Genomic DNA, 25,299 nt, shown 5'->3' with positions numbered 1-25,299 from the left:
TTCTCGGCGATGTGCTCCGCGTCGCGTCAACGCGACTTCACTTTAATTGACTTATCGGACTATGCGAGACTGAGCATGATCGCAAGCCGCTGACACGACACCACATGACGACACATTGCCTTAATGGCTGTCCTGTTCGGCGCTCAGCGTGGCGACTCGTCTGATGACGATGATGTACCAGATCTGTCGACATGGAAGTCCAGCACCCTGCCGAAGGCAACTGGGGGCAATCCTGCGCCAGTGGCCCAGACGACAGCGAATACAACGTCGCGAACCTACAATGCAAGGAATATTAACCCAGAAAGTGAGACAATGCGGCGTGAACTTCAACTCAGTCCGAAGAGACAGTCCTCATCGATACTTGGGTTTCAAGCAATCAACACTCCCGCCCGGCATGGCGCATCTAAGGTATTGGCCACACCAGAAGTAGCAATGAGCGATGTCAGGAACGCAGACAAGCAGGACATAGACGGTGATACTACAATAGAAATTGTTATTGAGAATATTGATCGCTCCGAGTATGAGGATCTGTCCGGAGGTGGCTCTAGTGTACGCAGCATTCTTCGCGCCATCACGGGCGAGGACGGTGATACTATGTACGAAGTAGCCTTTGGAAATTATCTAGTCGATCAGGTATGTTACGCTTGCGAATGACCATCATCACGCTCATGTGATCGCTGTGTCGTGGGCGGCATGTGACTATCATCAATCACATGAAGAAACCTTCTCGTTCTGACTTTCCTGACATCTTTATACCTCTAGCTTACTCTTGAACAACTCGAAGAATATACAAACGGCCGTCAAACACTCCAGAAGTTTGAACAAGAACAAGCTTCCAAAAAAGCAGCAAAGAAAGTTGTGCGCCGCAGCACAAGCAAGATTGACACCCGACACTCAACTATGTCTTCCTCACGACCTGGCGCGAGGACGCAACAGCGCCCAGGCTTTGTCAATACCATAGACAACATTAGTATCAGCGGATCGGATGAAGAGCAAGCATCAACACGTCGCAGTTCGCGAAGGAGAAGACAAGACACAGAAGAAGATGGCAACGAAGCTGACTTTGGTCTCGGTGACAGCCCAGAGTCCGAAGACGAGCATGTGAATATGGCTGAGGACGACTCGGATGACAAGGCGCCGAGGCGCAGGAGTAGCTGTGCAGTCAAGACAAAGACAGATACACGACGACGTTCAGGTCGCAAGGCACCAGCTTCCGAAGATGACGAGGATGAAGACGATCTTCCACTCAAATCCGACATCTACAAGGGAACTAAACGTAAACGTGAACCCCACGGCATGCGACACTCAGAGCGATCAACTCGCCACACTGGAGGAATGCAAGAAATTGAAGTCGACAATATATATCGCTCGTCGTCGGACGAGACTGCTGCTCCGGTCAGACCCAAGACCACGAGCACGCGGGAGGTATTCCAGGCTTTGCCTCGCAGCGATGACTTCCGGATGCGGCATAACCAATTCTGCGATACATGCGGGCAAGGTCAGAATGCGGCGCCTCTGATTTATTGCCAAGGTTGCAGTCTAAGCTATCACAAGTCGTGCTTGGGACATCGGACAGGCCGGGAGCATCTCGTTACTAAAATTAGCGAAGACAATTTTGTTTTACAATGCCGTCGTTGCGTCGCCTTTCCGAAAAAGAAAGATCCAGTTGCGCCCGATCACGCCAAGTGCCAAGATTGCCGCGAGCCTGGCCTCAGCTGTCGTCCATTTCGCCGTCGCACCACACCAGCACAGGAACAGAAAGCAAGGGATGAGAACGACGGAGTGGATCCTGCGACTCATGTGGACTCCTCTCGCATCAACAACGCAGACAATGTTCTCTTCCGATGTACAGCCTGTTTCCGAGGCTTTCACTACGAGCATCTGCCGTCCCGTAGTGACATGTTGGAGCTGGAAATGGCAGTTGACGCAGAACAACGCTTTCGCGAATACAGTCGAGATTGGAAATGCCGCGACTGCGTTGAGCAGCCTGCCAAGGTTTCAGGAATCATTGCATGGAAGCCTATGGATGAAGATGCCTACGATCCGAACAATGGCCTCGAAGCTGTGGAAGAAGACAATAAGATCTACCTTGTCAAATGGGAGGGTATGTCTTATTTCCGTGCGCGCTGGATGGCCGGCGCTTGGGTTTGGGGAGTCACGGCTTCGGGTATGCGTAAAGCGTTCGCCAAGCGTGAAGATTCTCAACATCCCAAGATGCGAACGGAAGACGCCATTCCAGAAGACTACCTCCGAGCCGATATTGTTCTAGATATCAAGTTCACCAGCATTGTCGATATCAACACAGAAGAGGTTGACAAGGCTCGAATCCGCGAAGTCGACAAAACTCTCGTCAAATACAAAGGTCTCGGTTACGAGGATGCCGTGTGGGAGGCGCCGCCAGCGCCAGAAGACGGTGATCGCTGGACTGACTTCGTCACGGCTTACAACGATTGGGTGGCGAGACGATATGTCAAGCCGCCTAAATGCCCTGCGCTCAGGACTCGCATCGAACGAGCACGCAAGGAAGACTTTCAGAAGCTTGAGAAGAAGGCTCAACCTGCAAACTTGGTCGGTGGCGAATTGATGAAGTATCAGATTGAAGGACTCAATTGGCTGTATTACAAATGGCAACAACGAAAGAACGCCATCCTTGCTGATGAAATGGGTCTCGGCAAAACGATCCAGATCATTGGGTTGCTCGCTACCTTGGTCCAGGATTGGACTTGTTACCCGTTCTTGGTCGTCGTTCCAAATTCAACCTGTCCGAATTGGCGACGCGAGATCAAGCGCTGGGCTCCGAGCTTGCGCGTCGTTGCGTATTATGGTTCACAGCAGAGCAGAGATCTGGCTCATCGCTACGAGCTCTACCCTGAAGGTAGTCGGGTTCTTCGCTGTCATATTGTAGTCACTAGCTATGATGCCGCCGCTGACGAAAACTGTCGGAAGTTCTTCCGTGGTGTTCCCTGGCAGGGCCTGATTGTCGATGAAGGTCAGCGATTGAAAAATGACAAGAACCAACTCTACTTGGCCCTTGAGGCGATGAAAATTCCTTTCAAGGTCCTTATGACCGGTACACCTCTGCAAAACAATCAGCGTGAGCTGTTCAATCTCCTTCACTTCTTGGATGAAACCTTTAATGCAGCAGAGCTTGAAGCGGAGTACGAGGAGCTTGATCCACAGAAGCTCGCAAGACTACATGAGCTCATTCGACCGTTCTTCTTGCGACGCACAAAGGCGCAGGTCTTGACGTTCTTGCCGCCCATGGCTCAAATCATCGTCCCGGTCAGCATGTCCATCGTACAAAAGACTCTGTACAAGAACATTCTTGCGAAGAATCCTGATCTGTTACGATCCATCTTCAGCCAAGAAGCAACGGCAAAGGATGTCAAGACCGCCGAACGTGCGAGCTTGAATAATATCCTGATGCAGTTGCGTAAATGCCTTTGCCACCCCTTCGTCTACAGCAATAGCATCGAAGACAGAAATGTCTCAGTTGGTGCTTCACATCGAAACCTCGTCGATGCCAGTGGCAAATTGAAGCTTCTGGAGCTTTTGCTCCCCCGATTACAGCAGCTCGGACACCGTGTATTAATTTTCAGCCAATTTTTGAGCATGCTCGATATGGTGGAAGACTTCCTCGAGGGCTTGACAATGCGATACATGCGTCTGGACGGCCAAATTTCCAGTCTGCAAAAGCAGAAACGCATCGATGCGTTCAACGCCCCGGATTCGCCTTACTTTGCATTTTTACTGTCCACTCGAGCGGGTGGTGTCGGTATCAATTTGGCCACAGCAGACACAGTGATCATCCTGGATCCTGATTTCAACCCTCATCAGGACATACAAGCTTTAGCTCGGGCACATCGCATTGGGCAGACCAAAAAAGTTCTCTGCTTCCAATTGGTGACACGTGCAAGTGCTGAAGAAAGAATCATGCAAATCGGTCGCAAGAAATTGGCACTTGAACACTTGCTTATTCGGTCAATGGACACTGAAGAAGAAGCAGATGAGAATGAGCTTTCCTCTGTTTTGCGACATGGTGTGGCCGAGCTCTTCGAAGATAACGGGGAACAAGACATCGTCTTTGATGCTTTTAGTATCGACAGACTGCTGGATCGTTCTCACATTGAAGCACCCCCGCAAGGCGAAGGTCAATCCGTCGAGAACCAATTCTCATTTGCCAAAGTCTGGGCCAATGACAAAGCTGCTTTACAAGACGCCGAACAGGACCTTGTTGAGGAGGCACCAGACCCGGGTATGTGGGTAAACATCCTCAAAGAACGAGAGCGCATTGCTGCAGAGGAGGCCGCAGCCAAAGCGGTTACCTTCGGGCGTGGACGACGTGCTCGCCAAAACGTTGATTATGCCGGCAATGTGCAACCTGAAGTCGATCTTGACGAGGCAATCTCGACGAATAAACGTGGACGCAGGCGTGGTGAGAATGATGAGAGTGATACTGACTTCCAGGACGACGATAGCGACGGCGATGACGACGTGGCAATTGTGCCAGGAGAAGATGCTGTTGGCACAGGTGAAATCAGTGAGCTGACTGTGCAATCCAATCCCAAGCCATCGACTGGGCTCAGCAAGCCAGGTAAGGCCGATTCTACTATTACTACTACCCCAACATCCAACACCAAAACATCGAAGTCTCTCAAAGGGCCTCCTATGCGTTCGCACACCAAAGCCAAAGCAGCGCTCGGGACTTCGTTCAAGGTAGCAAAGAACAAGAGCGCTGCAGGCCAGATCAGGCATCCTGGCCAGGGGATTTCACCAATCAAAACATCCAGCAAGCCAAAAGATGTCGCGGTAGGAAAGAAACGTGTCAAGGCGACAGCGCCCAAATCTACGACACGAGCAGACCCGCCCTTTGGCGACCTCATCGTCACTGACCTCGGCGACGAGTCAGACGAAATGAATCGAATCGCAGTCACCGAAGCAATACCAGTGTGAAGACCTGAAGCTTACAGTCTCTATAGCAGCACCGGAGTTCCGCCGAGTCATCCCAGTGAATGTGGAGCCCGTCACAACTGGAGTGGCCGACGCCGAATTGAACGACAGCATCAAGTGCCGCGCTTGTCAGACATTTCACCAGGTCGGCAGCTGTCCTCTCAAGATCGCTGGCGTGGAGCACTGTGGTCTCTGTGGAATTGCACATTTCGGCCACGCCCGAGTGTGTCCACACATCCAATCCGAGACACAGGTAGGTCCTTTTCCCCCAGATTTCTATTATTCCAATACTTTCTTTTTGGCCTTTTCAGGCGCTGACACAAGGATTCTCTTCAGGTCCGCGCCATGCTCGAAGCACTGAAATATTCCACCGAACCCGAACATCTCATCAAAGAGGCCAAACGCTACCTCACCGGCGTCAAGGGCCACCTCGTGCAGATGAAGAAACAGGCCGAGACGAAGCGCCTCGAGCAGGAAGCCCAGCAGGCTGCTATGGCATATACCGATCCGAATGCGCCATCATGGCAATATCAAGGGAATGTTTATATGGGAGGAGGAGGTGGCATTGGTGGTGGTGGTGGTGGTGGTTATCAGGTTGGGAACTCCTCTTTGGGTATGCACCATCCACCACCAGGAGGTGCAGGACAGTATCAGGGGCATGCGGCACAATTTCCACGAGTTTAGGGGCTTACGAACTTTTGATGAAAAATCAATGAATTAATATACCAAAGAAAAGCTGAGCAATCACAATAGATCATCATCCATTCTCGTTCTTGACGTCGTTCCATTTACCTCGCACATCTCAATCTACCCGTCTAACTCGTGGTCAACGCCAACTTCAACAAATTCCCCTTCACAACCTCCTCCCTCTTCGCCTCCAAGCCCTCAACGTCCCACGTAGCACTCACCAACCGCCCACTCAACCAAGCCCACCTCCTCCTCCCCTCCTCGCCATCCTTGGTGACCCACACACAAAACCTCCCGCAGAGCTCAACATCATCGATCAGGAAATCCTTGAACTCGTCCGGCGCGCCCTCGGCCATCTCGCTCTTCACCGCGCCAGGATGCACCGTGAGGACGTTCACCCCGCCCTTGCCCTCGGCGTGGAACTGCTCGTGGACGTGCTCCGCCAGCTTCATCTGCGCCGTCTTGCTCACGCAGTACATGGCGTTGGCGATCGGGCCGCGCACGATGCCCGCGGCCAGGCTGCACACGGCGACGAACGCCCTCGCCCCGCCGGCGCACCCCGCCAGCCCCGGCAGGAGGTATTTCGCGCAGTGGAACAGCCCCAGGTAGTTGACGCTCGCCGCCTGGGCGAACTCCGCCGGGTCGGTGGCCAGGAGGTCGGTCGTGAAGGTCCCCGAGAAGCCGGCGTTGACGACGACGACGTCGAGCCGGCCGTGGAAGAGCCCCCTCGCGCGCTCCGCGAGCGCTTCGACGTCCGCGGCGGACGTGATGTCGCAGGATGCGATCTCGACCCGCGCCGACGGGTTGAGGCCCCTGCAGGCGGCGGCGGTGGCCTCGAGCCCGGAGATGCGGCGGGAGGCGAGGAGCAGGCCGGTCGCGCCGGCGCGGGCGTAGGAGGTGGCGATGCCGGCGCCGATGCCGCGGGAGGCGCCGACGATGACGACGGTGAAGGGGCTCGGGAGGCGCACTTGGGAGATGTCGGGCCCTGTGGTGGTTTGTTTGGGGATGAAGGATTGGATGTTGTTTGTGCCCCACTCGTCGGCCATGGCTTTGGGCTTGTTGTCTGGTTTGGGTTTTGTGTTGCTGTTGAGAGTTCGTGGGATGGAGACGGTCTTGCGGGGGTGAGGAGGTTCTCGGAAAGGTTTATGAGGTTGGCTGTTATTTTAGGGGATGTTTCGAGGGCAGGTGGTGGATGCTGCTTCCTCAAGTAGTCAGACGCATGAAGTTGTCTTGGGGCTGCCTGCACGGCGCAGCAGCCTTGAACATCGTCATTCTCCGGGTATTGCTTTTCCTCGGACGAACATCATTGATTATTGCAGCTCTGAACGGACCAAACTATTGACGATTTGGTCTCTCGGTGGTACGTGAAGGACAGGACGTTCATGTATGTACGTAAGTCTGTCGTAAGCCCAGCGGATGAATTCCTCCGTTTTGGCTTTCGGGCGAACTGTTGCTCCGAGCGAAAGGACCGAAAACTTGTACACGGACGAAATACTGGATCCGAAATACATGTGGTTGGCAGGTGAAGATCATTATGGAAATCACATATACAATATTCAGATACATGATTCTGTGAATATATTTACAGTGTCGTCATCCACATAGACACAGCTCCGAAAACCAACAACGGGAGTGTCAACTGAGCGGACATTTCCGAAGCACCGCCTGTCGCACTACTAGGCTTGGCTGAGGTCGTATTGGTCCCAGTCTGAACACCATTGACGGTCGGTGTTGTCGATGTGGTAGTGTTCGCGGTGAGGAGAGCCTTGCTGGGCAAATTGGCGAGGAAGACTTCGAGCGCGCTGATCTCCTGGCCCACTCCCGAATCGCCATCCCAAGAACCCAAAGCCCAGTCCTGACCGCAGAGCGTCTTGGAAGAACCACCGGCACACGAGGCGGCGGCACCCTTGGCGGAGTTTTGCAGAATTGATTTGATCAGGTCGTCGCGAGAGCTGCCGGAGTATTTCGATCCGTCGACAGGACGCGTCAAGTCACGGGTCTGAGCCAGTGCCCGCGCCAGGACACTAATCATGGCTTTCTGGTCGATGTTGCAAGTGCCTTGAGGCTGGCATGCTGACTCAAACAGGATTGTACTTCCAGAGGCAGTACTAGCGAGGGCAGTCTTGGGCTCTCGTGTGAATATATTCACCGTGGCGAGTAGGTTTGATGTGAAGCTACTCCACGACTGCTGTTGGGTCTGTGTCGAGCGTCAGTCCTGTGCAGATGTATGTTCGAGTTCGGAATTGACAACTTACGGAATTGGCGAGATAAGACGAAGCTCTCAGGTATGTGCCAACGTTGTTGGTCCATTGCACGTGATTGATCTCAGTGCAGTTGAGACGGTCGTCGGCTCCGTCGAAGATACTATACTCAGAGTTGACAAGCCCCACTGCTTGCGACCAATCGAGAGATTTCTGAGCCCAGTCGACGTAGGTCTGGTTGCCGGTGAACTTCGCCAGGCGGGCGGCCAGTTGGAAGAGATTACCGGTGCTGATGGAGTTTTTGTAATCGTAACCATTGTTGAAGCTGTAAATCTGCCAACGCAAGCCACCGTTGCACGAGCTGGTGTCCCAGCGAGCGGCCTGTCCGTCAAAGACACGCTGCGCCAGCTGCAGCCAGGAGTAGCTTTGATTGGGCGCGGTCGGGAAGCCGGTTTCGGCGGCGGTCATGGCAGCCAATGCCCATGTGCTCTGGTCATCGTTGCCGAGAGATTTGGACTGATTCGGGGGCATGAAATTGTAATCGGGACCGAGCTGGAAGAGGATCCCCTCCTGCACAGGAGCGACGACGGAAGCGTCCCCAGAGAAGGACCAATAATTGATGAGGCTGTCAAAGGTCATGCCGGCCTCGTACCAGTAGTAGGGTGCAGGGAGAAGACCCGGAATTGCGGGACCTGCGCCATCTCTCGTGTAGATTTGAAGAATGTCGCCCACGACGATCTTGGCGGCACTCAAGATGGAGGCGGAATTGGTGACATCGATGTCGATGGAGAGGGCCGGTTTGGCGAGCAGGAGCAGCGCCAGGCTCGCTGGCGAAGTCAAGGACGGCGCGCGCATCGTGTCGCGTGGATGGTGAATAAGCCGGGGCCGCCGCCGTTTGTCCCTGGAAAGTCCCGAGAAGCGAGAAAGCTGGAGCGGCAGGAATAGGCGAGGAAGATGCAATACAAGTGCTGAGCGAGTGACGAGAAGAAATCCAAAAGGGAAATGGAAACGGAAATGGCAATGGATTGTTATGATTGTCAAATTTATGATCAGGAAGAGCGTCAAGGTGGATGTCGGAACGATTGAAAGGGAGACGGAGTGGAAGGCTGACACACGTGATTTCCGGATATGGGTCAATCTCACGATGCGTGGTGACGATCTTGTCAGCCCTAAGGGCATCAATACACAGTAGTATCGCTCTCAACACGCACGGGCAGGAGAAATGAGGGATCCCGTCTCCAGTGGACGAGAGAGACGATCACGACGAGTGGAGTATGGTAACATTCCAATACCTAGTAGTAACATTCTCCTGCCGAACAGGATGCAACTTCAGTACATACTGGGTACTATTCTATGCACACTGGACTGACTATGTATGTAATACACTGCCGTGACTGTGCCACATTAATCGGGGATCGTCTCTCCTCTCCTCTGCCAGCGGATGGAAAGAAATGCAGGACTGTAGTGGATCCTTGCTCCACTCCTCCATCCCATCTCATACAGTAGTGGTACCACCTAGGTGGCATGTCAGCTTGCCAGCCAGAAGCAGGTCGGTGGAGTCCAGTTCCACTTGTAGGCGGGCACGTCTAGTCGCTCGTCTAGGGTATATATATGCATGTATGTATATGTGTATATGTCCTGTATATGTCCTGTATATACTGAACATTCCGTGTCACGAGAACGATGGACTGTACTGTACTAGTACGTAGGCTGTAGGGCATAATATAAGCATTTTTGACTTTTCAGGAACCATCCGTCTTGCAGCAGTCGCCCGGCGCCACACGCGTCTCTTGATCCTTCTTGCAATGGGAACAACTTGATCCTTCCTGTGATGATAACAATCATGGAGTTTGCACCGATGGACAGTGTCGCGACGGACAAGGTGTGATGCAGCTCGCCTCTCCAAAGTGTTCCGTACTGTATGTAGACTGTAGCGATCATGTATCGAAGCCTTCCAAGGTCCTATCTGTCACGAATGTTGTTGTCCCAATAAAGTAAAAAGTCAACCTTACAATCCACGGGGATGTATGGGTATGATGCGTCTCCGCTTGCACGGCTGCCGTGCTGTACTGTAATAACTTACAGTATAAAGCGCAACGGGTCGTGTCGTCCAGATGCCACGTGATCCTGCGCGGCCGGCCCATAGGGTTATGTTGAACGTCCATCCTTACCGAGTCCTTCACGACCAGACACATTGCGGATCACGGTCGGCATACACGATCAGCAGTACATGATAGTAATCAATTAGATGCTGGAGCACATAGAACAGTAGTGATGATGATGATGATAACAGTAATAAAAACCCTCTTCCCGCCCGGTCGCGCACATGGATGTGGGTGAGATGGTGATAATAATAATAATAATAAGAATCGTTTCCGATAGCCTATGTCCGCCGCGTCGCGATTAGATCATGGAGCGTACACGCGAATCCCACCTCTGCCAAACCCCATTCGAAACACCACCTCGCCCATCGACAACCACACCATCGCTTGACACGAGCAAATCCCGCCGACGGATATACGCGGAAGCCATCTGACCACGCTATCTCGGGCTCGATCCTGTCTCATCTTGGAGGAGATCCCCACCACCTCGCCGGCATGGCGCCGACAGCGTCCAAGAAGGGTTCCCAACCCAAAGGAAACGTCAAGAACGAGCGCCGTTCGGCCTCGCGTCATTCCACGCCCATCTCTGCTCCTCCAGATACCTCCTCTCCGATCTCACGCCTGGGCACTCCGACCACGTCAAATCCCACGAACAGCATGCCACCCAACACACTCTACCTGAACACACCCACCAGCGCGCTCGTCTCCTCCGAACCCAGCATCGAAGCCCTCATCGAAAAGGCCTGTCTGAAAGTCGCCAAGCCAGGGGACCCACCCGGCTCGCGCGAGCTTCAGCTGCTCCAGAACAAGATCCAGCGCGGCGTCAGCGAGCTCATGAGCAAGCGCGGAGAGATCAGCGATCGCGCAATGCGTCAGCAGGTCCAGAAGCGGAAGGAACGGATCCAGATCGAGCAACAGAATGAAGCGACACGTGCAGAAGAGGAGAGGATCCGGATCAAAAGAGAAGACGACGAGAGGCGGAAGGAGAAAAAGGCAGCGAACAAGAAACGGAGTCATGACGATATGGAGTTAGATGGCGATGAGAAAGAGAGGAAGGACCTCAAGGATAGCCTTCCCAGTGTTGGTGCCCATGGTCTGGCGCGGCAGGACGGCGTGGGTCTGTCAGATGGTAAGTACACCTCTTTGACTGCTCCTCCCCAATCTGTCTGGGCATCTTGCATGAATTTTCGCTGCATCGCGGTCCTCAACATTGGCTCCCGGTTGCCATGGTGTGACCAAGATATGTGTACAAATGCTGACATATCTTATCAGACACCAAAGCACCGCCATCACCACCTGTAGCCCCTGGCACCATTATTGATGATCCTATGGACGTTGCACCCTCGCCGGCGAGCTCGGCCGACGATGATCAATCGGAACCCCCGGCGACAGCACCTCTGTATGAGAGGATATTCGGAAAAGATCCGACAACCGCAGACGATCCCATCGTCTACGACATACGAGAGCTACACGATGACTTGACGGATCAAGAGAAGCGAGACATCATGAATGTCGCGAAGTGGCCCGAAAGCGATTTACGAGACCTCACAGCTGGCGATCCGCCCGATGCCGATTTCAGCAATGCAAAGCCCTCCAATCAGATCAACTTTTCGACGTTTCAAACCTACATCGAGCCCTACATACGTCCCTTTACAGAAGAGGACGTGGCGTTCCTCAAGGAGCGCGGCGATCGATTCACACCATATGTCATTCCCGAGCGAGGAGACAAGGGCTACCGGGAGGTGTGGGCCGCAGAAGACGGCACGACAGGCACCGAACCCGCCCGATCCGACGCGCTGAACCCAAACGAACCTCGCGGCTGCATGGAGGACCTCGACGACGAGATCGCCGAGCAGGACATTGTCAGCATGGGGCCCGTCATGAGCCGTCTACTCTCCATCATCCGACCTTCGCCGAGCAACGCCAGGAAGGACGACTCCGCCGCCAACGAAGACGCCAACGGAGACACCACCATGACCAACGGCGACACCGCCGACGGCCCCGACCCCACCCTCCCCCTCAGTAGCAGCGCCGCCACCGACGACCACAAACCCATCTCCTGCCTCCCCTCCGAGTTCAAGGCCCCGACCCTCCCCCAGCTCGACTACTCGATCCTGGAGGAGCGCGCGCTGCAGGAGTTCCGGTACATCGGGATCATCGGGCCGGGCGACACGCCCAACTTCGACGCGCACCTGGACGACGAGATCTCCGCGCGGCTCCGCACGCTCCAGCACGAGCTGCGGCGGCTGGCGCGGCTCAACAACATCCGCAAGCTGCGCCTGCTGGAGCTGACGGAGGAGCGGATGGCGATGCAGGAGTACGCCAACATCGCGGACGACCTGGACAACCAGGTGAACACGGCCTACCTGAAGCGCAACCGGTCGCTGGGCAAGCCGTCGAACGGCAAGAAGGGCGGCGGGAACGCGCAGCGCGCGGGGGGCCAGAAGGGCGTGGCGAGCGCGGCGGGCGGCGGGCGCGGCGTGAGCGACGGCGTCAAGGCCCTGATGCAGAAGCGCCGCGACTGGATCGAGATGGTCGGCCCCGTGGTCGCCTACGGCCGCCCGCCCATCCCGACCGACGACGAGACCATCTTCGACGACGCCAACGTCAAGCGGCTGGAGAAGATCGAGAGGGAGGCCGAGGCGGGCGAGGTCGAGGGGGATTGATCCAGTCGGAGATGATTGGGAATGATCGGTCGGATGGCAGGGGGGTTGTCGGCGATTGGAAATGGTATTGCTTGCTCGCTTGCGCTTCCATGGCGGATGGATCGGGGGATGACGACGATGACGATGACGACGATGATGAATTTTCTTCCATTTCCGTGTCGAGGAACAAACAAGAGGTATTTCATTCGTCGTCCTCTCCGCGGAGAGAAAAAGCCCATTTTGTTTATTAATCCAAAAAGGAAGAAAGAAATATTTCAAGACTTTTTTGGAGAAATTTGACGAAAAAGGAATTGTTCCTCCCACTCGTGATCGATCGAATGATCGAAAACAAAGACTCGTCGTGCAGGAAAAAGGAAAAGAAACAGGGGGAATCTACAGACCGAAAAAAGCTGGATCGTGGGGAAAAAGAAAGGAGACCTTTTGATCTTCCCACAGAAGAGAGAGAGAGAGAGGGGGGGGGGGGGGGGGGGGGGGGGGGGGGGGGGAAGCGTCCCATAAGCAAATTTCCATCAAAACTCTCCTCCCCTCCATTCTCCTTCCGTCCTATTCTCATCATTCAATCCAATTCGATGACCTCGATGACCTTCTTCTTCGGGTTGGCCCCGAAACCACCACCACCACCACCAGCGTTCGCGCCGGCCCTGTCCCCCCCGCCACCGCCAGCGAGTTCGTCCTTGACGGCCCAGGACCCATCGGGGCTCACGACGATGGCTCTCACGCCGCCGCCGCCGCCGCCGCCGCCGAGTTTCCCCTCCGTCTTCAGTCGCGCCAGGACGTCGAGGAGGAAGGCGTCCACGACGAGGGTCTGCGGGCGGACGTCGCCGCGGCAGCGCGGGCAGCGCCAGGCGTCCGGGTGGGTGACGCTGCTGCCCTCGACGAAGCCGGGCGGCGGGGCGGGGCCGTGGAGGCGCAGGTTCTGCGCGGGCGCGAGTTGGCCGAGGAAGGTGTCCAGGTCGAAGGGGTCGCGGTGGAGGCAGGCCTTCCCGCGCACGGGCAGGGCGACGGGGCGGGAGGCGGTGTAGGGGTCGAGCAGGGAGATGGTCTGGGAGGTGGAGGTGATGGTGAGGTCGTCGGTCATCTCGACATCTTCGTCCTTGTCGCCCTTCGAGGGGGTGGCGCGGGACAGGATTGCGTCGCGGGATTCGGGGAGGGTGGGGCGGAGGAGGTTTTCCAGGATGGATTGGTGGGTCTGCGCGCCGAGGACTTCGAGGGCGATGGTGTATCTCTTGGCGGTGGCGGGTCGCTTGCTGTTGGTGTCCATGCCGATGGTCAGGACGTTGGTGCCTTCTCTGAGGAGGTCGGTGACGTTGACGGGCAGGTATTTCCCGTGGTGGAGCTTCTTGCGCGTTTCGAGCATCTCCCCGTTGAACTCGATCGATGTGATCTCCGGTGGCCAGACGGTATCCGCTGTGATCCAGGCATTCTCGCTGGCAAAGCCGCCTTCGGGATAGGAACAGCATCGCAGACGGTACAAGCTGGTGTCGGTCGTGATCGAGATGGAAGTCGGTGTCGATGGGTCACGTTTCGGTAGACGGGCAATGGCTATTGGGGACACTCGAAAAGATAGGGTCTGCATCGGTCGTGATGCTAGCCCTGTCGGCGGGAGCCCGTAGCCGACGACATGAAGGTACAGGCGCAACGGTCCCGGAAGTGACTTGTCCTGAATGGTATCCGCATCACCACCGAGCCGAGTTGGGACCAATACTGGACTGCGAAGATGAGCTTGATGCAATCCGGAGCGTACGACATCTGGCTGTGTAGGTTGCGAAGATGGCCCGGCTCCTTCGGGCGGAAACAACTTTCTCAGCTGAGGTCGTATTTGTGCTGCTTGCGCTTGTCGTTGTTGCGGCGTGTGCAGCGGCGTGTACTGACGAACATGCTGCATCATCGATGGGATTATCGATGGGACTATGGGTGGGTTGGTGCTCGCCTGGGGTCTGCTTTGTGCGACAGGTGTGCGAACCTGGCTAAGCAGGGCGGCTCTGGATGGCGAGGAAGGACTCGAGGGAGTGGACATGTTCGCGAGATGGTTATGGCGACCAGTCAGCACGCGAAGTGAGGGCGGCGCTTGTTGCAATCCGGACGTGCTACTTTGTGTGGGCGCAGGCTGTTGAGGTTGCATCACACGTGGAGATGCCAGCGCAGCAGCCGGTACTGTGGAGCGAAAGAAGTGAAAGACTTCTGGCGGCGCCTCATATGGAGCATGTTTTGTTCGTGGATCTGCCAGCGCACGTGTCTTCCAGTCGTCATAGACCCTGCGAAAGTGATTCTTTGCCGTAATCTTCTCCGTCTCGGTTCGAACATGGCCTCCACTATGACTGGTACTGTCGAGCTCATGGAGACTTGAGAGCACAGCCAATGCAGGGCAGTCGCTGACCCCCCAGAACATGCGCGCAATGGCGGTGAATAAAACCCTGTGCAGGACAGGGCTCGTGTTGAGATTGAGCTCCTCTACCATTTCTTGTACCAGAGGTGGACTACATTCGGTGATATGTCTGTTGACGAAGGAATCCCATCGCGAGGCCAGAGTGCCGATAAACGTCTGGACACGGGCCAGGCGGATCTCGTAGACCTCTCGTACTTTCCGGTCCGGATCTGAATAGAGATCCATGAGCGGTTCAGGAAATTCGGCGCAAAATTTGACGAATGCTGGCGCCAGGCCTTGATTCGGGCAAAGCATCCGTTCGAGATGAAGTATGCCGGTAGGATCGATCCCTCGGACAGATCGAGGAAGCGACGATGGATCAAGAGACCGTAGACAGAAGACCTGATGGAGGGTTTGATAGAACCAGTCCCCCTTGTTGACGCTATCTTCGAGAAGAGTCAAACGTCCTGATTCCGTTGGACTGCACTGATGCACTTGCTCTAGCTCGGCCCGGAACTGCCTGATTTTGGCCACCAAGGCTTCGGAAGCGATCCGAGAGACTCGGATCTGAAACTTCTGTGGTGTTTGGACAGACGACGGGGTCGAGGGCCACGCCGGACGAGGTCCAGCGGGCGATGCTATGGTCGGTGATCCAACCGTCGGCGATGCAGGATTGTGCATCCGCGAATTGAGAGATGGGTAGCGAGACTGCAATGGGTTGGTATGTTGGTTCCCCATTGTATGACTATTGGTCGCAATGGGTGTAGGTGCAGTGCGAGGAAGTGCCGGCTGCAAGACGCCATTGACCATCGAGGGAGAGATTGTTCTCGACGGACCGGTCTCATCGCTTGGAGCGAGTGAAGGTAGACTCCTCTGTGAGCCCATGGCCGGATGGTGATGGGGATGGTTTGGTCTGCTCATGCCTGATTGATTCATTGTGGGATGTGTTGTCGTGTATTGTGACACAGAGGGTACCGTGCCCGATTGCGCCGATGCGGCTGCTGGGACGAGGCGTTCGAGTGGCTTGAGTTCGATTCAGGTGCGATCCAGGAAGACGGGCCTGATTTGGGAAGCACGATGGAATGACCGATCAAGAAAAGGCCGTGTCGTTGGGTCGGACCAAGATGACCACGACGGCGGTGGTGTCGATAGTTGTTTTGCCAGGATGGATCGAGGAATCTCACGTGATGTACTGCTTGTGCGGGTTCGTGTTCAGTGAAGCGGGTTGAGGTCTGCCGCGCGGCGATTTGGCCACTGAGAATATGTTCATGTCGAGATCGCGCATCAGACGAAGAAGACGGAGGAGAAGAAGAAGAAGGAGGAGGAGGAGGAGGAGGAGAAGATGATGATGCGAGAAAAGTTGTCGCCGAGTTCTTGAAGCGTCACACGTGAAGGTGAATTCGCGAGACGGTGGAGTTGCGAGATCGTGTGTGTGAGAGAGGGGTGGTGACGGACGATTGGCGTTGTCGTGTCATGTACCTATACTGGATGATGGAGGAAGTAGGAAGGTACTGGACTGTGCATATCGTGAGGTCTCCAAAGTTGCATGGGATCGGGTTTATGATCTGCAGTGGGCGGTGATTGCCTATCTCTCTTGTATGCGACAGGTCCGAAAGATGTGACAAACAAGCCAAGGGTCGTTTCATGCGACGGGGGGAAAAGTCGCGTCCCCGCCGCCGTCGATCGCTGCAAGCATGTGGCACGGCGCGTAAATTCTCCCATCAAATCCCCCAAAAAACCCTGCTGGCTCATGATGTGCCCAGATTGCCTAGGTAATGGAGTAAGTACTCGGTGTATACACCACGCCCAATTAGAACTCGAATAGCATGGCGCCTGTATTCAAACGATCGAACAATTGGCACTCGGATGGCCAAAAGAAGGCTCGCGGAGGTTCGAGAAGGAGTTGTATGTGAAGGGTCATCCTCCCAGGTTGCTGGTTCTGTCTATGATTATTATGAAGAGAAGACTGTTCAAAGCTACCTACCGGCGGCGATGCTCTCCAGGGCCTGCACCAAATACGCACTGCGAGCGAGTGAGCGAGTGAGTGAGTGAGGGGTCGATGAGCCACCAATGCCCTCAACGCCCCGGAAATAATGCTATCGGTGAATCTGAGATCAGTCTTCAGCGCGACAGACAGGCATGAACCTCTACCAAACATAGTGCAACTCCATTTGCTAACTGTCTTATCATACTGAAGTTGCCAGTAGTGCTGACGATCTGACACATCTAAGAGACAAGACATAAGACAATCATCTAAAATCGGAGCTCCCTCCGGAGCCTGGAGGTCATTTCCACCAGTCTCATAACAATTCCCCGGCGGGCTCTCCTGCTTCCCTTCTAACAAGAATCTCGCTCGTGCTCTCTCACATATTTCTTTCTACTGTCGGTTTGTATGGAGACGTATCGTCATTAGTTTATATCGCCCATGCACGAGCTGCTTCGTGCGTGCGGCACAGGCATTGACGTCAACGCGACCTCGATACCTAGGTACTTTTGCAATTACGGATCTGGAGGAATCTGCAGACACGTGCTGTGTCAGTCAGTTATAAGTGACGACGAGGATCGGATTGGCCATCGGAGCGCCCTGTCCGACTCATGTTATATATAATATATAATCACCGCTTTCGTACACCAGTGAGTGATGATGGACATGCGATCGCGCGTTCGCGGATGGAAATAATACATTACAAAACAATCTGAATCGTCCTCCGCGTTGGCAGCAGCAGTCATTGCACGCCGCGACACAGTTTCGAATTGCAGCTTTAGGGGGGGGGGGGGCCAGCCGCGTAAGCTCTGCCTGTACCGTTCTCGACTTGCCGCCCAAGGTCATCGATACACGACGAGTTTTTGTTTAGTATTGAAGGGAAGTCGACCCGGTGCTGGAGTAAGCACTCTCCGAATGTGCCCACAGCGAATGCGAAACATGTAAGGGCCTTGTAGATGTACCCTGGAGGCCAATGGAATTATCTGGCCTGGAACGAAGCAACAAAGAAGGATCGCGTGCTTGCGCATGTCTGGTATATATCACCACTGTCAGCCTGGATATTCTCCCGTTTCGTCGGCTCCATTATTATTATTATCATTTTCTACCTCCTGCCACTGCTGTTCAACCCCTGCTCAGCACATGTATGTCTGCTACCGCGAGCTGACTTGATATCATCTGAAATTCAGCTCTGTCGCGTCTGCATCTCGAGACTCCATGCACCTCAGACGTGCCATCGTGCATCGGATCTGCAGGACCCTAACTCCGACCAAGCGCCTTGGGTGTTGTTCTTGTACCTAGGTAGGGACATGAATGCATCGCCACGGCGGTGGTGGTGGTGATTTCGATTGATGAACAGGCACGAAGGGAATTTATTTCTTGCAGAAGCGCATTCATCCACTTCCTTCTACTCCTTCCTGTCATCAACGCGACGAGATCCTCACCGGCACCGCCTCACGAACATCGCCAGGCGTGTTCCAGACGGAGCCCAAGCAGAGTCGGGAGGGTTGGGGCTATTCGGATTCGGTATTAGTAGCGCTGGGGAGCACGATCTATACGCCTTAGCGAGGGCTTTCCCGCAGCGCATGAATCTGGCTGGTGGCTGGTCGTCTCTGGTCGGATGGTTTCTTTTCCCCTCATCGATCCCTCCTCCACTCACGCCTACCTAGGTACGGTCAAGTCAGTCCAGAACATATGCCAATGCGCATGGATTGCCTCAACAAGTGCCGTGCCGTACAGGACAACATCATCGTCGGCAGTCACAACGGTATATAGCATAGCGCATCATCCGACGCAACGCTTGGTTACGGTTGACGTTCCAGAACAAGGAAAGATTTAAAATCATCGACGAGACAAGTTCCGTATAAACTTTCCGCGCAACCGTCACCTGCAGCTCCACTCACTCCACTCAATTTATTCCCCACAACCTACCAGCCTCTCCTCTGCTCGGCCCGCCCATCGCCCATCGCCCATTGCCCATCGCCCGCCGCCCGCCGCCGCCGTCTCCGCTGTCAAATCCGCCGTTGATGCCAGATTGTATGCCCTCATCATCAGACGTCCCGGCTGCCTGATCACCCACCATTGACAACACCCACCGCTCGCGCGCAAGTCACGTCGCCGGCTTTGTCGTCGACCTTCTCGAGCATCGCCCGACGTGCGCGAGTGACCGAAGCTTTCGACAGAGGCGCAGAGCCCTGGGTGGCAGCGACATCTTACCACTACTACTCCGCAGCACAAGCGACACCCTGCGACAGCACATCACCATCGCCGCGCCGACACGATGGCGACCAAAGGCGGCGCTCGCGGTGCTTTGCCAGGCTCAATCTTGCTCGTCATCCACGACTTTGCTGCTCGTGGACCCGACGAACTCACATTGGCCAAAGGCGATCGCATCGAGCTGATTGAGCGCGACGATGAGTTTGGCGACGGGTGGTTCTTGGGCCGGCATCTCGCCAATGGTCAGAGTGGTCTCTTCCCCGAAGGTCAGTCGTCGATCGCAAACGCAACCAGCGCGTCGCTCTGGGTATTTACTAAGCTTCGATGTAGTCTACACCACGCCAGCGCCCAAACCTACCCTCCCAGCAGCTGTCAGACCACCTCGTGCAGTCGAGCCACAGCCATCCATCTCTTCGTCTCCCGTCACCACCTCACCGAGCACCTCCCTGCTGCAACAGCAGAGCCCGACGACCACCTCTTCCTCGATATCGCGATCTTCCGGTCTCGGCAACAATCAATCACCACTCATCCAAACTGGTCTTCGCACCAAAGGCGACACGGGCCGCTCATCGATAGGAACTCGAAACATCTCCATGAACTCGGACTCTCCAGTCATGAGCGAAACGCTTTCGGTCATTGACGAGCACATCACCGACATGCACACCCCTCGGTCGTCCTACTCCACTCCGAACAAGCGCGAATCGGTCAGCAGCATGTACTCGTCGCATCCGTTGAGTCGTCGCTCTTACATCGCCGGCGCAGAGACGGACGAGGAGGAACAACAATTGTACACCGAGGCGGAAGTACACGCCTGGTCCCCGATACGGGTAGCAGAATACCTCGAGGACATCGGAGTGGAAAGAGCCCATTGTGATGTCTTTGTTGAGCAGGACATCAGCGGAGAGGTCCTCCTGGCCATGGATCAGAACAGCTTGTTCATCAAAGAGTTTGAGCTGGGATCGGTGGGGAGGAGACTCAAGACATGGCATCGGATCAAAGCATTGCAGGATGAGGTCAGGCGCGCTTCTCTCCCAGCACCTGCGCCTCCGCCAGTGCCGCCGTTGCCAGACCTGTCGACGTTGCAGCCACAATCGCCAGCTGAGGAGAAGGAGCGCGAGGTCTCGCGCATGCGCAGTTCGACCGTGGGCACCGCATCCCCGGCAGGGTTGGTCGCAGATCGTCCCTCTCCCCCGGTCGCCTTGGGACGAACCAAAACTCCTTCATTCTCCTTTTGGTCGGCGCCAACCATGTCCATCGCGGCCAACAACAGCACCTTGGCCGCCCAAGCGCCGACATCACGCACAGATAGCTCACGGCCCTCTGCGCAGAACGTCCGCAATCTCAACCACGCCCGGCGACATTCAAGTATGGATTCTACCTCGACGGACGGCACCAATCTTTTGCCCGCGCACCGCAGGCAGCCTTCGACGGATCAGCGGAGTGTAAGCTCCATCACCGGCAAAGTCTCGGGTCATAATCATACCACGAGTGTCGACTCACATGCCAATGCCGGAGGATCGTTCTTAGCAACCGGTTCCCCGAGCGATCTGGATCGCGGCTACTTTTCTTCCACCGAGGTCGAGAGCCGGAACCGCAAGACTTTGGTCAAGCGAACGCCTTCCGGTGCCGCCAACGCTTCCTCGAGCCATGTGAGAAGCCACAGTACGAGCCGGTCTGCCAAGGGAAGCATCAGCTCTGTGCCAAACATCCATGAAGAAGGAGGTGCAGAGGACGTTGCGCCAACACAGGGCGCACGGGGCGCAATCAATGGAGCTTTCGAGTCGCTTCGCATCGCTACCGTCTCGCAGTTCGCCAAAAAGACGCAGGAAAGCCCGGTCACACCCGCGAGTGCGCCCGCACGAGAATCGCTCATCCGAACAGTATCGAAAACCACATCTGTGGGAAGTCCTCGGGGAGCCGAGAGCGATGGTGGTTCCGACATCTCGGCGCTGCCACCCGTCGAGAAGTCTGGTGGCGATAGCGCAGCGACGGGTAGCTCCGGGTTATACTCGTCGATCAACAACAAATTCGAAGCGCTGCGCTCTGCGGTTGGCAGCAAACGGACTTCCGACAGCAACACAATGAATCGTGCTCCCTCAGGGGCAGCGGCCACTGTGGCGAGTGTCAAGGAGTCCGAAGGAGAAGGGTCTGTTGTCAAGACTGTTGGTATCCCATACCAGAACACTGCGTCGATGGAGGGGACCCGGTCTGTCAGTGAGGCCATCACAAAACAAGAAAAGGCCAAGGATTCAAGCCTCAATTCGCCCAGCTGGACAGGCATCTCCTCGACTGTCGGCGGCACACCAGCAACGACCGATAAGGATGCCGACTCGGCGCGCGCATCGACCGGATCTGGTGGTGCGATCATACCTGTACCGCCACCATCCACGAAACGGGCTCGTGGCGCCACAACCAGTACCCCCGCCCGGTCGAAGAAGCAGACTTCCGCTTACACCCGCGGTCTGGAGAACAAAACCCCAGCCGAACAGATCCCCACCGCGGACTACCATGGTTGGATGAAGAAGAAATCCGGCAGTCTCATGACCACCTGGAAGCCACGCTTCTTCATCCTCCGCGGCCGACGACTCTCATACTACTACTCCGAAAACGACACCTCCGAGAAGGGTCTCATCGACATCTCCTTCCACCGCGTCCTCCCCGCCCACAACGAAACCCTGGTCGGCCTCCACGCCACCGTCACCGGCGCCGCCAGCAGCGCCGCGCCCTCCCCGGCCCTCGAACAACTCTCCCCCACCCGCGCCGCCCACTCCACCTCCGCCTCCGCCACCGCCAGCCCCACCGCCCTCACCTCGACCACCACCACCGCCGCCGCCGCCGACGACGACGACTCGGGCCTCTTCATCTTCAAACTCCTCCCGCCCAAGACCGGGCTCGCCAAGGGCGTGAACTTCACCAAGCCGACGGTGCACTACTTCGCGCTGCCGTCGCGCTCCGCCGGCCGCCTCTGGATGGCCGCGCTGATGAAGGCCACCATCGACCGGGACCCGGGCGCCACCGTCACCACCACCTACAACCAGAAGACCATCTCCCTCGCCAAAGCCCGCGCCCGCAAGGAGCGCCCCGACGCCCTCCGCGATTTCCACCACGCCGAGGACGCCGCCAGCATCGGCACCGCCGCGAGCGAGCGGACGCGGGACAGCACCGGCTACGCGGCCGGCGCGGAGGAGGACGGGAGCGAGCTGGGGAGCAGGGAGGCGGATTTTAGGGGTTTGGGGATCCTGGATGGGGGCTCGTCAACGGCGGCGACGGGGACGGAAGACGGCCGGGAGGGGGAATCTCACCGGTAGATTTTTCCTCTGCCCCCCTCGCTTCTCCCGGGCGGCGGTGGTGGGATGGATCCGGAACGGAACGGAATGCAATGTAATGCAATGCAACGGGATATGAAGACCGAGCAATGCCATCGAAAGTACGAACGAAAAAAGAATCATCTCCAGGTTTTTGTTTCCTTCCCTCCCTACCTAGGTAACTATTTAATGAAATTTGCGAGACGCGAGAAATCGCAAAGTCGAAAAACAACAAACCCGGAAGGCGCAGATAAAAGAACTTCCACCCCCCCTTCCTCTGAATGCTTCCCTCGCCCTGGTCGAAAATGTCCCAGGGCGCACACACACCCACGCCCACGCCCACCACCACCCTCTTCTCTCGTCTCGAGAGTGCAGGAATTGAAACAGAAATGATGAGGGAGTCGGACATCTCCTCGCCGACCCGACCTGTGTGTCCACCCTGTCTGCTCGTCGCCGCCGCCGCCTCTCGTAATTCCCCGTCCCTCCTCTTGTAGCCGTTCCATGGAGCGCAGGTGATGACCGACCAGGACGATTCGTTGATTGATTGATTGATCGTGATATAGATCCGCAGGCAGCCGTTTCGATTGAAAAAAGGAGAGCGTACTTAGCTCACCGATCATGCCGATGCCTGTCCATGAACACCCAAGGAATTCCTCTCGAACTGCTAGAACCATCGGCAGGCACGCATAAAGTTGCGCATCTCTCCCAGAGGGACTTTCCCGTTTCCTCTGTCTCTATATTTCTAGAACACAGCCTCCCGGCCACCTGGGATGGCCGTTTTGTCCCCGTGTTGCCTACACAGCGTTTCACTCACGCATCGATGAGCAGCGGGGGAAAAGAGTGCGGCGTCATGGATCTCTGCTTCTCTCCTCTCCTCTCCTCTCCTCTCCGAGGGGATGCAGGAGAGAATGGTGGAAGGGAAGACGGAAGAGGGAGGAGGAGGAGAGAGGGAAAGAGGAAGGAGCTGTGGTGCAACCTTTTGTTTTGCGTCCTTTCCGAAACATCTGGGCAGACAAAGAAAAGTCGGGGGCCTACTGGATGAAAAGTGGATTCGTGACAACACATGCATCAGCCGCGTACAGGTACGCCCGTGGGTTCTTGTTCTTGTGTATGTGCAGCTGGGGGAGGAGGAACCTACTTGGAGGAGGAGGAAGAGGAGGAGGAGAGGTGGTGGTCTACAGCCATTTGCATTGTCACACCCTTGGATTTCCCTCGCGGTCTCGATGGCATTTCACGATGTGGGATATACAGGAGACTGGGGGCTCACACTCCAACAGCTTAATAGAAACGATCGCGTCCCGCCTTCACTTGTGTAGATGTACACTCAACACGAGAAAGCAGGGCGAGCATATCACTCATCAGTGCAGGCCTTCATTTAGCAAGCCATCGCGGTGCCCAGTCAAATCTACCGATGCCTGTATATGGTTGTTGGCAGAGGAGGTCGATGTTACATCCGCGTGCAAGGGCGCGCAGCATCAACGCTGGCAGCGATGCCAAGTGGATGACATCTGCCTGGGTATGGATTGTGATACACCGCCAGCGCATGTGTAAGGCGTGGTCACGATGACAGCGAGGTTGGAAGGGACCATGTTTGAATGGATATGAGGCTGACAAGTCATCGGAGTGAGGTGTCTTCCCTGTTTTGTGTCGAGATGGGAGGGCGAAGTGAGGTTGAAGAGGAAGCATTTGTCCCTTCAGAACTACGTTCGAGTCGGAGTGAAGCCACATTCCACGGCACAGCCTCGTTCTCGAGTCTAAAATCAAGATGCTGTCGAGTCCTCTCCGCAATTGCTATTCTTCACCAACGCCATCGTTGGCACCATCACAAGGCGGACAGGGATCAGAGCGATGGGCCACGGTCATCGCGCGAGGTGGTGTAGCCAGCTTCATCGACGGCCTGACCATTCCCGTGGCACTCACCGTTGGCCTATCATTCCTGACCACCGCGAAATTCCTCCTCACGATAGGTCTAGGAGCACTCGTCGCAGGAGCGGTAACCACCAGCCTCGAGACATTTCTCACAGCAAGAATCGATCAGAAACGATATGACGAGGAGAGATCAACCATGCGACAACGGACCATCGCCGCCATCGCCGGGGAGGGTCGCAGTCTGGGTGTTATTGGAGGGGTAGAAATGGTTGGAGAAATTCTGGGGAGGTATGGTGTCGGTCATGGACCTTGCAAGGGCGTAGTGGAAGATTTGAGACGTGACGAGGTGTTGTGGGTGCAGGTGAGTCGAGATTGGCTGCGTGTAGTAAATTCCTGGCTTTGACTTACCTTGCAAGCCTCACTTGACGTGATATCGTTTCCGCTGATAGTCTCTTTCGATAGTTCATGATGGATTTCGAATCGAGGCTCGCCAGGCCAAAAGTGGGCATCGCATGTGTCGAAGGGCTCGTCAGGGGTTTGGCGTACTTTCTCGGTATGTGACATCGTGCGTAGTATTGCTCAAACGAGGAGGGGCATGAGAAGTGTGCTGACGAGAAGGGAAAATTCCATTCCCGTTAGGCGGCCTGTTACCCATGATCCCTTACTTCCCGATGAAACGAATCGAAGTCGCTCTATTCGTATCGATCGGAGCTGCTGGCGTCTTACGAATCATCGCCGGTTATGCCAAGCAAATCGCGAACGGATGTTCACGCCGAATTGCAGCATGGGATGCCCTGCAGACGTTGGTCGTCGGCGCGGCTACAGCTGCAGCATCATATGGGGCTGTGCGAGGCCTGTGTTCGTCATCTCTACAATAAACATTACCCGGAAGGGATTGCCTGGTACGGAGAGATTCCGATCGACAGCCGAGCGAAACCAATGCCAAGTTTTATTGT

The 25,299-nt window shown here is 55.7% G+C and overlaps 9 protein-coding genes across 9 annotated transcripts; 5 read left to right on the top strand and 4 right to left on the bottom strand.

Moving 5' to 3' along the window:
- Positions 1-123: 123 nt before the first annotated feature.
- K489DRAFT_407776 (uncharacterized protein) lies at positions 124-5,634 on the top strand (the record flags this gene model as incomplete). The annotated part of the gene is made up of 4 exons (XM_033607404.1): positions 124-633; positions 763-4,809; positions 4,931-5,203; positions 5,287-5,634. 4 exons carry the CDS (start codon positions 124-126, stop codon positions 5,632-5,634), a joined length of 5,178 nt encoding a protein of 1,725 aa, XP_033462110.1.
- A 131-nt stretch (positions 5,635-5,765) lies between these two features.
- Positions 5,766-6,683, bottom strand: K489DRAFT_315210 (NAD(P)-binding protein; the record flags this gene model as incomplete). Its single annotated transcript, XM_033601072.1, has 1 exon — positions 5,766-6,683. One exon carries the CDS (start codon positions 6,681-6,683, stop codon positions 5,766-5,768), a length of 918 nt encoding a protein of 305 aa, XP_033462109.1.
- Positions 6,684-7,396: 713 nt separating this feature from the next.
- Positions 7,397-8,660, bottom strand: K489DRAFT_306475 (glycoside hydrolase family 76 protein; the record flags this gene model as incomplete). The annotated part of the gene is made up of 2 exons (XM_033600568.1): positions 7,397-7,834; positions 7,893-8,660. Coding segments are annotated over 2 exons (1,206 nt in total), but the record flags the coding sequence as incomplete, so codon positions are not given.
- A 1,504-nt stretch (positions 8,661-10,164) lies between these two features.
- Positions 10,165-13,079, top strand: K489DRAFT_399314 (uncharacterized protein; the record flags this gene model as incomplete). The annotated part of the gene is made up of 3 exons (XM_033606960.1): positions 10,165-10,174; positions 10,221-11,069; positions 11,213-13,079. 3 exons carry the CDS (start codon positions 10,165-10,167, stop codon positions 12,604-12,606), a joined length of 2,253 nt encoding a protein of 750 aa, XP_033462107.1. The 3' UTR covers positions 12,607-13,079.
- K489DRAFT_148316 (uncharacterized protein) lies at positions 12,885-16,179 on the bottom strand. Its single transcript, XM_033599201.1, has one exon. The coding sequence runs from the start codon at positions 15,905-15,907 to the stop codon at positions 13,163-13,165; it is 2,745 nt and encodes a 914-aa protein (XP_033462106.1). The 5' UTR covers positions 15,908-16,179; the 3' UTR covers positions 12,885-13,162.
- Positions 16,180-19,134: 2,955 nt separating this feature from the next.
- Positions 19,135-22,567, top strand: K489DRAFT_148242 (uncharacterized protein). The gene is made up of 4 exons (XM_033599200.1): positions 19,135-19,435; positions 19,500-21,584; positions 21,774-22,346; positions 22,431-22,567. Exons 1-4 carry the CDS (start codon positions 19,234-19,236, stop codon positions 22,475-22,477), a joined length of 2,907 nt encoding a protein of 968 aa, XP_033462105.1. The 5' UTR covers positions 19,135-19,233; the 3' UTR covers positions 22,478-22,567.
- K489DRAFT_148233 (uncharacterized protein) lies at positions 22,526-23,330 on the bottom strand. Its single transcript, XM_033599199.1, has one exon. The coding sequence runs from the start codon at positions 23,146-23,148 to the stop codon at positions 22,657-22,659; it is 492 nt and encodes a 163-aa protein (XP_033462104.1). The 5' UTR covers positions 23,149-23,330; the 3' UTR covers positions 22,526-22,656.
- On the top strand, positions 23,198-24,132 carry K489DRAFT_148187 (uncharacterized protein). Its single transcript, XM_033599198.1, has one exon. The coding sequence runs from the start codon at positions 23,513-23,515 to the stop codon at positions 24,023-24,025; it is 513 nt and encodes a 170-aa protein (XP_033462103.1). The 5' UTR covers positions 23,198-23,512; the 3' UTR covers positions 24,026-24,132.
- A 107-nt stretch (positions 24,133-24,239) lies between these two features.
- Positions 24,240-25,221, top strand: K489DRAFT_314152 (uncharacterized protein; the record flags this gene model as incomplete). The annotated part of the gene is made up of 3 exons (XM_033600993.1): positions 24,240-24,704; positions 24,806-24,896; positions 24,983-25,221. 3 exons carry the CDS (start codon positions 24,240-24,242, stop codon positions 25,219-25,221), a joined length of 795 nt encoding a protein of 264 aa, XP_033462102.1.
- Between the last annotated feature and the right edge of the window lie 78 nt (positions 25,222-25,299).

This window comes from Dissoconium aciculare, assembly GCF_010015565.1.
Source record: "Dissoconium aciculare CBS 342.82 unplaced genomic scaffold K489scaffold_3, whole genome shotgun sequence".
In the NCBI taxonomy this organism is placed as follows: Eukaryota; Fungi; Ascomycota; class Dothideomycetes; order Mycosphaerellales; family Dissoconiaceae; genus Dissoconium; species Dissoconium aciculare.
Note: the sequence above shows the minus strand (reverse complement) of the source record. Positions and strands in the feature narration are given on the sequence as shown.